This window comes from Trachurus japonicus, chromosome 6, assembly GCF_045865225.1.
Source record: "Trachurus japonicus isolate A0001 chromosome 6, Traja_1.0".
Classification (NCBI taxonomy): Eukaryota; Metazoa; Chordata; class Actinopteri; order Carangiformes; family Carangidae; genus Trachurus; species Trachurus japonicus.
Window position 1 is genome coordinate 9,130,341 of NC_140912.1, and position 15,328 is coordinate 9,145,668.

General features: G+C 39.7%; 1 protein-coding gene across 1 annotated transcript; it reads left to right on the top strand.

The window, feature by feature from the left end:
• Positions 1–147: 147 nt before the first annotated feature.
• Positions 148–12,567, top strand: LOC146985556 (aminopeptidase N-like). The gene is made up of 20 exons (XM_085778596.1): positions 148–477; positions 1,322–1,628; positions 1,851–1,993; positions 2,185–2,321; positions 2,858–2,984; positions 3,521–3,675; positions 4,253–4,366; positions 4,469–4,612; positions 4,816–4,881; positions 5,221–5,582; positions 6,376–6,452; positions 6,797–6,930; positions 7,045–7,100; positions 7,375–7,522; positions 7,637–7,728; positions 9,503–9,610; positions 9,742–9,909; positions 10,019–10,159; positions 11,301–11,382; positions 11,659–12,567. The coding sequence occupies exons 1-20, from the start codon at positions 180–182 to the stop codon at positions 11,827–11,829; spliced, it is 3,030 nt and encodes a 1,009-aa protein (XP_085634722.1). The 5' UTR covers positions 148–179; the 3' UTR covers positions 11,830–12,567.
• The last annotated feature ends 2,761 nt before the right edge of the window (positions 12,568–15,328 follow it).

Genomic DNA, 15,328 nt, shown 5'->3' on the forward strand with positions numbered 1-15,328 from the left:
TCAGTATGAATGGGCTGATGTCTTGACGAGGTGAGGTGGGTATTTACAATCTCACTGTTAATGAATCACCTGTCACTGTGAATGGGTGGGGGTGTTGCTACAGTACCTATGGCTACATATAAAAGTCACCTTCCACTCATGCTCTGTCTTGGTGTGGGGCTTCAACGCAGGCAGAAAAAATGGGGAAAGGATTTTTCATCAGTAAACCTGTTGGGGTGGTGGGTATCATCTTGGGCGCAGGGGCTGTGGCAACAATCATAGCTCTGTCTGTTGTTTACTCACAGGAAAAAGCTAAAAATAATGAAGTCTCACCAACTGATGGAGGAACAACGTCTAAACCCCCTATTACAACTCCACCATCCAATGAACCTTGGGACAAGTATCGACTACCTAAGAGCCTGGTGCCGGACCACTATAATGTCACCCTGTGGCCAAGACTGACCGAAGATCCAACAACTAAACTCTACATCTTTACTGGTAAGTCTTTACAAGTCTGATCCTCTGAAGCCAGTTGATTTTCTGTTGTACAAAGCCATTGGTTTCACATGGGATCCAGAGTCTAAATCTGCCTTCCTTGGTTAGCAATATTTAAAACCTCCTCTCAAAGCATTTATTTTAGATGAGAAAGATTTCAGATAAAGGATATTAGAGGCTTAAAACAGCTTGAGGAAGGTATGATGTAGAAAGAAACTCTCATCTTACAGAGTCTCCTCTAACTCCAGACTCCAGTCTCATTAATCACAGTTCTATGGCTGTATATACGTACAGTATAGCCTTATAGCTTCTTGATTCATCTGCATGTATATTCTCAAATCTACACCTACTCCGCCGATACAGATTTGTGTAGAGAGGCTGCACTTGGTCTATTAAATTCTATAGTAGCTATACTGTATAACCTGTACCTAACCTCTACATGTACAAGCTTTAGATTTGCTTTTACACAAACCACAACATGCAGAATTCAGATTCAGCCTGACAGTTTAGTTGACTAAGTCCTAGCTCACTCATTTTTTTTGGCACTTTATAGATATACTTTACAAACAAACAAACATCTTAGATAATGTTCGGGTTTTGCAATGGTTAATTCAGCTTAACACGAAGGATACTTTTCTTGGCCCATAAAGGAAATCTTCAACTTCACCAGCACAAAATCCTTTTCATGAATGATTTCAGAGTAAGTGGACACTGCTTCGTCTTAAGGGTCAGCTCAGCCGTACAATGAGATCTTTCTCTGTTACTGCAGTCAGAAATCTGAGCACACAGGTCAAGGTTAGGTAGAGCTTTGTTTTCTTACTCCTGCTCATGATTCACATTGTTTCAGGTGAGTCCACCGTGGAGTTTGCAGTGGCAGAGGACACTGACCTGATTCTTATCCACTCGAATAAACTGAAGTACACCAAACAAGAGCATGACCATTTGGCAAGGCTCACTCCCGTCAGCAGTGGAGCCGAAGCTGTCTCAATCAAGACTTCCTGGATCCAGCCTACAACTCAGTACCTGGTCCTACAGTTGAATGGTAAACTTAAAAAGGACCACAAGTACCACCTCTACACCAACTTCACTGGAGAGCTGGCTGATGACCTGGGCGGCTTCTACAGGAGTGAATACATAGAGAATGGAAAGTCAAAGTATGTGCATCTTGTGACAGATTTGGTTTTCAAACACAACTAAAGTCAAACAGATTCTCAGACATTGTACTGTAGCAGCAAGAGATATCCCAAATGAGTTCTCACTCACAATTTATTTCCTATGAATTTTCTTCAATTTGGTCCTAATAAAACTCTTAATTAATAATAAAATATTGTGTTGATTCCTTGAACACTAAGCTTCATTTGTCTGTTTCCTGTCAGGGTTGTTGCTACAACTCAGATGCAGCCAACAGATGCAAGAAAGGCTTTCCCCTGCTTTGACGAGCCAGCAATGAAAGCTATTTTCCACATCACTCTGATCCACGACCAAGAAACTGTAGCCCTGTCCAACGGCGAGGAAAAAGGTTTGTTGCACTTCATTGATAATCGAACAGAATGATTTTTTTTACTGTTTCCAACAAAATCTAATTAATGTACAATATGAAGAAGAGAATACCTGACTTTTTTTTTAAAAGCAAACCTTGTTACTCTGAACAGACAGAAATAATAAAAACAAAATCAATTAAAAAATGATTCTTACCATTCTCTTCTACAGAATCGAGCAGCGTCGTCATCAATGGCAAGACCCTTCAGAAGACAGTTTTTGAGCCAACTAAAAAAATGTCCACCTACCTGCTGGCATTCATCGTCAGCGACTTTGCCTTCATCAATAACACCATCGGCGACGTTTTGGTACTCATCTTCCCTCTTTCATGAATACAGCTTTTATTTACAAGTAACTTTTCAGTTTCTGAAAAGGTGTCATTTTTGTGCTGTTATCGTACCACTTTGGGCACCAAAATCACAGGGATTTTTAATCCAACTCATAGTAAAGACATTGTTCACCTTTGCTTCATTCGCTCTTAAGAACAGACAAATAATTATTTCTGTAAATCATTGTTTGCTTGTTATTGAGCTTAGCATAGTGTACAATAACAGAGATTGATGGAGATAAACTAGAGTTAAACTTGATGCTTTGTTAATCTTCACGACAAAAAGCATATATTCACATTAACATTGCCAAATTTGAAAAAAGTACCATTAAAATGACACTGCTGCACTAAGCAGTGTATATATTCAAGATAATTGTGCTGAAGTAGTACATACTGTATACATGGATATGTTACATATCCATGGCTTCTGACTTGGATATTCCAGCTAACAACAGAAATGTACATCATCACTCTGCCTGATGTGTTCTATCATTTGTGTTGTTTTTTTGTGTTTAGATCCGTATCTTTGCCCGGAAACCTGCTATAGATGCAGGGCAGGGACAGTATGCCCTCAACAAAACCGGTCCCATCCTCAAGTTCTTTGAGGAATATTACGATTCCCCATACCCTCTGCCTAAGTCTGGTAAGTCTGCCATATGTATGAATGAAAGTAGGGGCAGTTTACCTGCTCAGGTATAGATACAATATATAATGCTCTGATCTAACTATTACTTTCCCCACAGTGGTCTGGAGTTATTGCAGTCATGTTTATTGCTGTCATTGTGTCGATTCATTGTCCATGTCTTCAAAAAAAAAGTGCTGTGTCAAGATTTTTGAAAACAGACTTATCTGCTTGAAGCTCTTCATTTTGAATTTTTACAACTGGACTTTGGAAGCTGGAAAAAGATCACATGCACAGAGATAAACCTTATGACATGATTGTTTTAAAGTCTTTCATGATATTATCACCCATCTTCACCCAGCGTTTGTTGTCTAGCTCACAGAGCACAGTCCCTGATTTATCTTCTATCCACATTACATTGTAACACTTGTGCAGTTACAACTCTTTTTTTTCTTTTACAGCCACAAATTATTTAATTAACCACAAATATCTTCTCTCTCTCTCTCTCTCTCTCTCTCTCTCTCTCTCTCTCTCTCTCTCTCTCTTCCTCCTTGCAGATCAGATCGCTCTGCCAGACTTTAATGCTGGAGCCATGGAGAACTGGGGTCTGATCACATACAGAGAGACAGCATTGCTCTATGACGAAGAGTTTTCATCCAACTCCAACAAACAGAGGATTGCTACCATCATTGCTCATGAACTGGCTCACATGGTTAGATTTGAACACAATGCAAACTCTAACACTTCAGCGCAGTAGCTGCTATTTCTGTTATTATATATGGAGGCCATGGCACCCAGATTAAAGTCCTTTTTCTAGTAAAATACCCAAACATACTCACAGAAAAAATCACAGCCATGACATGGATTAGAATAACCCATCTCCTCACATGGCACCATAGCAACACTGATCTATTCTCAATGCTGGATTTGAGAGTATGGGCAGTAGGAAGGACAATGTCCTGTCCAAATCTGTATGGTGTTATAAACGATTTGGTTGTTGGGGAGAGATAAACTGACTAAACACTGGCAGTGAAAAGTAAACAGTCTTTTCTCCCTTCTCCTCATATCATAGTAGGCAATGGCCCAATATGTGAAGTGTCTTAGAGGTACAATGATGGGCTTTTCCTACTCTGTGCTGCACCTGGGTATTCTAATACACTATTGGAGTAGTGGGAAAAATCTTTAACACCAAATTACAATAATTTTCTTAATATGACTTTGACTGTGACTTGGCCATCAAGTCTTGTTATTCTTATTCATTCATTATTTTCTCTGTGCTGTCCTTGTAGTGGTTTGGTAATCTGGTGACCATGAGGTGGTGGAATGACCTGTGGCTGAATGAAGGATTTGCCTCTTATGTTGAGTACCTGGGAGCAGACGAAGCTGAACCCAAATGGAATGTGGTGAGGAGTAATGTCAACGATCTAAACAGTTTAATGCTGGTTGATGGTGCTGACAGTGATCTGCAGAGTTGTGAGCAAGCTTTCTAATTTGTCTCCAAACAGAAAGATCTCATCGTGCTCAGTGATGTCCACAGGGTGTTTGCTGTGGATGCCCTGGCCTCCTCTCACCCCCTGTCCTCCAAAGAAGAGGACATCCAGAGACCAGAACAGATCAGCGAACTGTTTGATGCCATCTCATACAGCAAGGTGACCCCTCTCTCTCTGTCTCTTCCTTCCTCCCTCCCTCTCACCCATACAATGATGTTGTATCACCTCTGGAAACATATACATAAACACCCTACCTTAAACCAGCCTGAGAATTAGCAAAACATGTTGAGATCAGTCATGGCTTTGATGTCTTGCTGATCCAGAAAAGGAAAAACATTTCAAATGTGTGTGTTCACCCTCAGGGAGCATCTGTCCTGAGGATGTTGTCGGATTTCTTGACTGAAGCCGTCTTCACGCAGGGACTCAGGGTAAGGACTTGCCAGTATTTACAGTACCTGAAGAAATGACCACATGCCACTGCAAGGCTTTATCCTTCCGACATAATGCACAGCGGATGTAAAGTTCTTGACAAGGGGAGTTACAGGAAGGACTAAACTCAGCAGAGCAGAGAGTGGGGACAGGGGGTGTGGGTCGGCTAAGAGCAGGTGGATGTCCTGCAGTATGAACATTTTATGAACCAGTATACAGACTTGAAAAGACATTTGATCAGAGTTTTGGTGTAGCTAAAAGGAAAAGTGTTTGACTTACAGCATTGTTCAACACAAAACATAGACTAACACCACTTTGTTTTCTCTGCCCTCCTGCAGACCTATCTGGATGAATACCAGTATGGGAACGCAGACTACACAGACCTGTGGAAGCATCTGCAACAGGCATGTTCTCCTCTCCAGATGTTTTACACAAAAAATTCAGCCGATGTTTTACTTCAAAGAACATTAGTTCAGTTCAGCATACCGCAAGCTGATAACTTTTTCCCTCTTTGTCCATTTCCACAGGCTGTTAATAATACTAGCACACCTCTACCTGGCACTGTCGACGAAATCATGAACACCTGGGTGCTGCAGATGGGCTTTCCTGTGGTTACCATAAATACTACCACTGGTACCCTACAACAGAAACACTTCCTCCTGGACCCAGACTCTGTAGTCACAACTCCATCTCCCTTCAAGTGCGTACACTGGCTGACCTTCATTCACCTTTCCCACTAGACCAGTGAAATTATTCTATTTGTATATTCACACTTCTGAGCCTACTTCTGCTTATATTTATATTATTACTATTTTTCTTAATATACAGTTCATTCAAATAAATTGGATTTGGTGACACAAACATGTTGGGGCAGAAATGCAATTCACTAAAGATAACTTTCTGATGAAAAAACAAGAAACTAATACAAATAACATAAAGTAGTAGTAGTGCAAGTACATACAAATGACATAGGTCATTCACTTTTTGATAAGAGTGAAAAACAGAGTTGCAGTCCATTAGCATGTATAATTTTACCAGAATCCCTGAATAGCCAATGTATACATATGTATGTGTGTATATATTCACAACCTATTCAAGTAAGGACGGCACTGTTAAAGCAAGGCTGAGATTTTAACATGGCTTACAAAGGCCTCAGTGGCTGAAGGTATACAATATTTTCCAGGGGTCAAGGGCCAGTGGGAGCAGGGTGGCCATAATAATTCTTACACTGCTGCTAAGATTTATATTAAAGCCATATTTGTGGTTATAAGAACCAGAAACCAATTAGTTTCTTGTTTCTTCATTAGAAAGAAAGTCAAGTTATCTCTTCAGACATCAAATCACTGAATAGCCCAGAGAGGAGGCTGTGAGTCTCTCCTCTGGACTGATTGTGTTTTGAGTGATTGAATAAAATGATAACAGATTTACCATTCTGCAAAACCAAATGCTTCAAAGACATCAAAGATGTAACATAACACTTGTTTATCCTACAGTTATGAATGGATTGTCCCAATCAAATGGATGAAGAATGACGTAGTCCAGAAACAAATATGGCTGAAGGCTACATCAGGTATAAGACACAGACCCCGTCAACAACATGGAGACTTTGTGGTGACTTCTGTTTCTGACTGTTTAGTGATCAGTTTTATGTATATATTATTTAATTTCAAACTTTTTCAGTAATCAATTAAGTGAAACAGTACAACAGAAAACTAAGCAGCAAATAGAGAATTGGAAATACAAGATTTTTTATACAACACATATCATGAGTGAAATAATCACACAGTCAACACCATGACTGAGTGTTTCCACATTAAACTGCAGTGAACCAATAAAAGTAATTTCCCTGCTGGAATCCAGAGAATAAACTAAAATGGCAATACTCATTAGCTCCAACCTCCCTGTTTTCTGTAGTCACAGACCTTGCGATGAAGACAACAGAGGCTGACTGGGTGCTGGCTAACCTCAACGTTACGGGTTACTACAGAGTCAACTATGATCAAGGCAACTGGGACAAACTGCTGAATGTTTTGAGCTCGGATCACACTGTAAGACACAGTTGTCTGATGCACGTGATATTACCAACAACATAGAGTTATGCATGACCTTGATGTGAGTTGTTTCAGTGGAAGTGACGAGGGTATTTCTTTTGTTTTTTCAAGAAAATCCCAGTGATCAACAGAGCCCAGTTGGTGGATGATGCCTTCAACCTGGCCAGGTGAGTCCTGCTAGTATGATTTATATACTTTATATCATGTATAAAATGATGATAGCAACAAAGGATCACCTTTTAACTAGTCACACACAACTATTTTGGTGTATTGTATGTCAAAAGATGAATTATTAATTAACAATGTGATTTAATTGTTTTGTAATTATTACAAAATATATAAGATGAAGAAGCTGTAGATCCAGTTGATTTATTTGTTTATATAACTATATAAGATCAAGAGGACGTAGATCCCATGCCTTTGTTGTCATAATCTCCACAGAGCGAAGATCATCTCTACAGTCCTGGCTCTCAGAACTACCAAGTACCTGAACAAGGAGAGAGACTACATGCCCTGGGAATCAGCCGTGGGCAACCTGGACTTCTTCTACCTTATGTTTGACCGCACCGAGGTTTACGGCCCCATGCAGGTGTTTCCCTTCAACCAAATACAACATATCCAAAGAATGGGACTATGAGGACTTAAATGACCTAATGTTTTTGAAAATGTCACATTTGTCTAACTCTATGCTCCTTGTTTTTAGGCTTATCTGAGGAACCAGGTAACCCCTCTGTTTAACTATTACAAGGATCTGACAGGCAACTGGAGCGACGTACCTGATGGACACATGGACCAGTGAGTAAAGAGAAATTCATGTGAATCTAGATTGTACTTTCTACACAACGACAAAATAAGAAAGTTGAACAGTGAAGCAGAATGAACAGTGTTACTCTACTCTATATTCAGTTCATCTGCCAGCAGTAGAAGTCACCATACCATAGATATACAGTATATAATAAAGATGGTCACATGGACAATGCTTTTTAAGATGATCATAACCTTGGACTTATTTAAGTCAACTAAGGCTACATCTACACTACAATTGTCTAAAATGGAGACTTCCTGAAATGCTGCTGGACCTGTTTTAATTTTGAAAATGCTGACTCCTACACTTACTGCTTAATTCAGTCTTACCAGCCTTGACAGCCAGAGAAAACATCATGAATAATGGATTATAAGCATTATAAACCTTGTTGTCTCTGCTGGCAGCTGCTGTGCAGTTAAACTAACATTTTCATTGCAGTACGTCTCATTCAGGTGTGATGTTATGTTAATGGTTAACTGCTCTAAATGGATCTGTATTAGTGTGGATGTAGCCACTCTCTGCTACTCTTAGATGATTGCTAAATTGGAACACCAATAGCTAACAGTAGTACCATCATCGCTGTTCACTTACCAGTCTAGAAAAGCAATCATCTTCAAGGTAGCATACTAACCTTTCTAATAGTATTTACTGCAGCCTACCTGTGCTGAAGGTATGGATCTGCTCATGGCACATTACAACCTCATGTCACGTAAATGAAACAACGACAGTCATCACCCACCCCTGGCAAGAAACCACGTTACGTAGGCTGCAGAGAAAACTGCTGCTCTATCTATTCCATTTCATTTCCAGCCTTGTTTCCAAGCCTTAAAGCAGAAGTAAGTGGTCCGGTCGTTTTCGCTTATGCTGCGTTCCAGGCAGGCTTTTGAAATTGTAAATTACAGCTTCAAGTCACAACTTACGACTTTGTAGCGTTTCAGGCAATCCACTCGTGTTTTTCCGACCTGTTTTACCGGTGAAAGTCACTATAACGGCCACTCGTAACTTCCGACCGGTGAACTCGTACCAGATCGAACTGGTACCACTTCACGGTCGGAAAAATACGAGTTTCCTTGAACGCACCATAACAGTCCTCGTCCCTATGTCGCCACATTCACGGCGTTCCTTGGCTGCACACACAGCCCTGCATGCCGTTCTCTCTCCTCATTGGATAAAAACTGTAGGATACGATAAATGTTTTCTCCTCGGCTCAGAGCAGAGCAGAGTGACTGACAGACCCGTGTTTCAGTCCAAACACTCTATGTAAGTGATTGCTGTCGGAAGATATAACTATTTAAGACTTATATTAACACAAATATATCACTTACTTCTGCTTTAATGACATTGACAGAGCTCTGGTGTGACAAACAACTATGTTCTATAGCAGCTGTATTATACTGTAATACACTTGCTTACTAACTTAGGTTAGCATCAACACTGCTTTTAGTGCTCAATTATCTAAAAAAAACCATAACTGGCCTCATTGAGGTGCATTTTACAGCCATGTCGCACTCAGTTTAGTACATTACTGTTATGGATGGTACCATAAAAATGTTGAAATGGAACACTAAAAGGCTGAATCAAGCATCTGGTGTTTCAACAATGAATCATATGTACAGTATAAGCCCCTAACAACAAAAAACAGCCAAATGGTGTATCTCCTGCTGTTGCACAAACACCTTCTGCCTTTGTTCCCCCTGTTTTCTCTGAAGGTTTTCTCCCCAGGCTTCTGTTAATTCCCCTCCTTCCCATGTCTCCTTTCTTCAGGTACAATGAGGTGAATGCCATCAGCCTGGCTTGCAGGACAGGCCTCAAGGACTGCCAGGATCTGACCACAACATGGTTCAAGAACTGGATGGACACAGGGATTAACCAGTGAGTGTCCACATAATCCCAATTGTGGAACTTCTTTTTCTCCTGTCCTCTATCTTAATTTCTCTCTTTTGTGGTTAAAGTGCAACCATCTTCATCATCTACCAAACTTTAATGATGTTGTCTGTCTTCAGGATCCACCCCAACCTTCGCTCCACAGTGTACTGCAATGCCATTGCGGCAGGTGGTGCACCAGAGTGGGAGTTTGCTTGGTCGGCCTTTCAGAACACCACCATCGCTAGTGAAGCTGACAAACTCCGCTATGCCCTCTCCTGCACAAAGCAGCCGTGGCTGCTCAACAGGTCAGCTCAGTCTATCTTGTAAACACAATTTCACAGTATAGCTACTATGATGCATAACTGACGTTTACTCACGTCTAAACTACCTGTTGCATTGCTTTTACTCTCTCAGATACCTGGAGTACACTCTGAATCCAAAGTTCATCCGAAAGCAGGATGCCACTTCCACCATTGTCTACATTGCCGGCAACGTGGTCGGACAGTCCCTGGCATGGGACTTTGTCAGAGCTCGATGGTCATACATTTTCACTCAGTAAGTACATCAGTACTTTTTATTATCCTGTTGTCCATGAGTCACAAGGTGTCTTGTTTTTCAACATGAACCAACCCTGCTCAGCATTTCAACTCGTCCACAACGTGACAAGTTTAAAGGCTTTACAGTTGTGAGTTAAGGGTATTATGATGTGTTAGATAACACATCTCTGAGTCAGGCAAAGTTACATATTAAAAGATCCACCATCATTATATGATAGATGATAAACATCTTTACTGTCAGGTTTTACTGTCTGGAAGAGCTTTTATTGACTGAGCATGCCAAGAGTAATTCAACCTTTTTCACATAACCTTTTATCTCCACCCATAAACCTCTGCAAAAACATAAGCTATTCTTTATTTCTAGCTCCATTACAATATAGAGTTGCTTTATTCATACATAATATGCTGTGATACTTTAATAATCCTAGTTCAATTCAAATGCTGTACACATTTACTCTCAGTATGTCCCAGGAATAGTACAGTAGATTGATAATTTTGTGAGTTTAGGAGTTTATAAGCCTATACCTTCAAGATAAGAAGTGACAAGGTAAAGAGGAAAACCAGTATCAAGACAGAGCTTGCAGGCCAGTCTTGTGTACACTGTCCTCTTGATACATTCCCCACCTGCCATCGAATCTGCACAGGAAAAAAACAAAAACAATAGAAAAGCAAAAATCAAAACAGATTTCCAAACATGTTATAAAAAAACAATTTCCTCGCGCTATTTGTACCCCAATGCTAACACGCCTTGTTAAAATATTTACCTGAGAGATGATAAGCAGAAAGCAGTGAATGACTGACAAAGACATTGATTGATCTCACACAGAAAGTAAATGATTGAAGGTTCTAAATGTAGTATTCTCCTATGGAGCTGGGCTCGGTACGGAGCTGGTAAACAAAAAATATTCTTTAAGTTGCATGTGTTGGCAACCAAAAATATTTTTATTATAATAATACATTTCCTCGTATTCTTAAATACGGAACCTAAAATGTTTATCTTGAATGTGCTCTTAATATAATTTCATTTTGTTTCAACCCAGTTCTCAGTGAACAAATGGTATTTCTTTAAGTGACTAAAACTTTATCTTGCCTAAAAGTCCTGCGTATTTCTTATGTCTTGGTTTTGTTTTCACTCACAGGTACGGTGGTGGCTCGTTCTCCTTCTCCAACCTCGTCAACGGAGTCACTGAGCGCTTCTCCACTGAATTTGAGCTTAAGCAGGTGAGATATTCTAGTCACAGTTCTTATTGAAATAACACAGACCCGATGGTTTGCTTTCAGGGATTTTTATGTTATATTCCAGATTGTGGATTGGTTAGGTTTATTCTGATATTATATTTAATGTGAACAACATCAGGTTTGATCAAGACCTAAGACTTTCTCTAGTCTAAGGGACAAATACCAACGTAATGTCCAGTATAATATCTGAATGAAGCTCACAGTCAATCACAGTCTAAATCACAGTGACTCATGTTAATTTTCTGTTTGCTTTGACAGCTGGAGCAGTTCAAAGCAGATAATGCTGACGTTGGTTTTGGCTCTGGGACCTTGGCAGTGGATCAGTCCATTGAGAGAACACGTGCCAACATTAAATGGATTGCAGAGAACAAGAAGAACGTTCTGGACTGGTTTGACAATGAAATAAAGACTAAGGAGGCCTTGTACTAGACCTTTATTTACTCCATGTAAATTCACAATGTTGTTGTACCTCTATGTAAAAAAAAAGAATTACATGTGTTTCATGTCCTTCCAAGCAGAAACATAATTACATTAGATTAAGTTTTGATACTTAAAGTTAAACATTTGCTGTTGTTGTTTGATGTTTTATACATAGCAGTCCTAAATATAATCTAGATTACGTCCCTGAAATGACAGATTTGCAGATGAGGGGATTGTGAGAAAATATTTTTATTATTTTGCGTAATATTTTAAAACCTGTTCTCACATTACATCATCTTGTTACCACAACATTTATTAATGTCAGCACTTAATGTATCTTCTGTTTCTATCAGCTGAAAAAACATCAAATTTACTGTATTTTATACCTTATTTTTATCTGTATTTAATTGTGATTCTAAGTAACAATGCTGTTTTTGTTTTGTTTCAACATTCCACTTCACCTGCTGTAATTTCTGACAGTGACTGAGAAAATTTTGATGATAATTTAAGACGTTCTTTTATTTATTGGTCGACATTTGCAAGAGCTTTGTTTTTCTCTGACCTTGCCAGCTGGCTGCTATTAGCATCAACCTTTGGATGGAGAAAGTGGTGAACCTCTAACAGTCCCAAAGTGCCTGTCTGTCTGTCTGTTCAGATCTAACAAATAAAGCTGTGACTGCACTAAACAAATGCTGAACTCATAATTAACCAGCTCCACCTGTTTGCAGTCATCTTTTTTGGGTCCTCTGCAAAACATCCACCATATTTAAAGTTGATCCAATGAGTCTGACAGACGGACAGATGGATTAAGCTGAATATGAGAAGTGACTATATAATGTTGTAAACTGTACATGATGGTAATAGTTGCACTTTTAAAAATAAAAATTATAATTCTTCAATTCTCTGTCTACAGGATGTTATTGTGTGCGACATACAGTATACTGCTATATATATGTTTTTCACACAGTGAAATCACACATCTATCCTGTGGTGACACTGGGTTTTCTTTAGATATTTCAAATCAACACTTTGAGATTAAGCGCAATTTTTACTTTTGCGATCTGTTGAGTCTTTCCGGTTCCTCACCAGTCTCTGTACCGATACCCCCACCCTCACCCCCACCACCACCACCACCACCACCTCCATGTCCTGACAGTCAGCTGAACAGCACTAAAGGTTTGACATGTGAACACTGTGTACAAAGTAAAATGTTTACATCCTCATTCTCAGCAGATTTACAGCCAATATGTAAACATTCACTAACATGTTTTTATAGATAATTCATCACATTGGGTGTGTGTGTGTGTGTCTGTGTGTGTTTGGAGAAGGGGATGATGGGGTGTTGTGACAGTCACGTCTGTATAACAGTTGTCATTTACCTGAAGAAGCCGTTTCTGTGAGCAGGTGGTCTCACTGTGGATCTGTACCCGTGCTGTTTCTTAGGCCATGAGGAAGAGGTGCCGACTCACCAGGTTTTGTTTTGTGTCCACGGTCTTGGCCCTCATCTCCGTGACAACCATTGTCACGTTGTGGACCATTGCCCTGACAGCAGAAAGACATGTTGGTAACGTCACAGCTCCTTGGAACAGGTAGGACTGTCTAACACGTCTGTGTCCTTTGAGGACAATAACATGATACAAAACCTATAAAACAAAATGGTGCAATATGTGAAATCACTTTACTGTAGGCACTGAAACTTGTAAACAGCTTGAACCAAATTTCTATGTCTTACATGTGACTATTTTACTGTGATCACAACTAAAAGTATAAAAAGTTTGTTTTTTTTAAGAGGAAGAAGAACACACAGAGCTTCATCTAAATTGTGGAAGTAAACCCTGAGTTGCTTTATTGTGTTTGTGTGTTAAATATGCAACCTTGATGTAATGTACACTACATTATATTTTTTTATGTGTATTGAACGCCATGTAACCTCATAACAACCTTTATGAATGACTCTGCCTGCCTACTGCCAGTCAGTAGCAATGGTGGAATTTTTTTTTTTTTATCAGTGATGCCTCCTATTCACTGTGACCACAGCTGTTCCCTTACCTGAACCATGACCACAACCTCACACTGACAACAACAACAAATGACTATCATTGTTAACAACAGCATGGTTACATAGTATAGTCATCTAGTATGAAATATTAATATGCTTACAGTGTTAAGTGTATAGTAGAAAGTATTATGATTGCAATGGAGTGATTTCTGACAGACCCAATGACCCTGCATAGATAAGCTAATGATGTGATGTGCATCATATCACTGCTTTCCTGTAGATCTGTGGTCTTTGCTTCTTCTGTGTCCCAACACCTCCACTTTATTGAGGTCATTATGAGCCTGACTGGTGTCTCTGGCTCTAAAGGAGGTTCTGCACCTGTCGCTTCATCACCTCTACTCCCCAGTTAGTGGAAAAACTGCTCTCTGTAGGTGGTGGTGATTTAGCTGCTGGATTGTTGAAAAATATGTCTGCATTTTATATTTTTATATGGCTGAATCTGGTTTATCAGTTACATTTTTACAAGCTTATAAAACATGTTTTTTCTTTTCCTCGTGATCATATCATATTGTTGTTAATTGACTTTAACCATCCATTACCTGCCTTAAAAACGCAAGTTGTATTTGGGGCTGTGAGGTAACAAAAGGTGGACCTCTGAAAAAGCCTAACTTTGATCTACCAGTGATCTTTTGCTTCCCCCTAGTGGACTCTCAGTTCTTGTGCCAGGATTGTTCCCTTGTCTTTTATATCTGTGGAATTTCAGCTCTGCAATAATACTGTTATAGTCTAATAGACTAGAGACAATAACAATAATGATCATAATGCTAACTAATAGTTTCAGTTCAAACACAGCAGTAGATTCAGGTTGTAAATTTGACTGATGATGATGCATCAGTCAAAGTTCAATAGATGAAATCTGCCGTGTTCCTCTTTTGGTTAATGTTGATTATATGTCACTTTCCCACGCTGTCAGAATCATTCCCTCCATTTACCACATCTGCCCAATGATCTTTCTACCTGTGCTGCCAGAATCAGTGACTGGATGCCATTTTTGAAACATATTGCAATTCTGTCCATCTTTCAGTACTACTGTTGCGCAACACTCCTCCTCCCCACTGCCACCTTGACCTCCATGATGTCCAGAGACACTTGTCCGAAGGTTTCCATCAACCAGCAGCAGCCAACAGCACCTGGAGTCCAGGGGATCCGGCCCTTATTTGAGCCTAAAACAAGAGGCTTCACATCGCTGGACCCTGATCATGAAAACTCTCTTTGTTACTCACCTTGAGCAACATTGTTATTCACTTCTATTGTATTTCTCCTTATTGGACTATGTTTAGTGATGCTCGGATCTGAGTTGTCATGTTAAAGCTGTATGGTTTTTTTTATAGCTAGGCTGAACCACTACCACCTATTTTTATGTTGTCTCCCTGCCTTTTTCCCCAAATAGTGAGCAGGGTTGTCATAGAAATGGGGGCTCATCCAGAATTACTGAGTGTCTTTACAGGA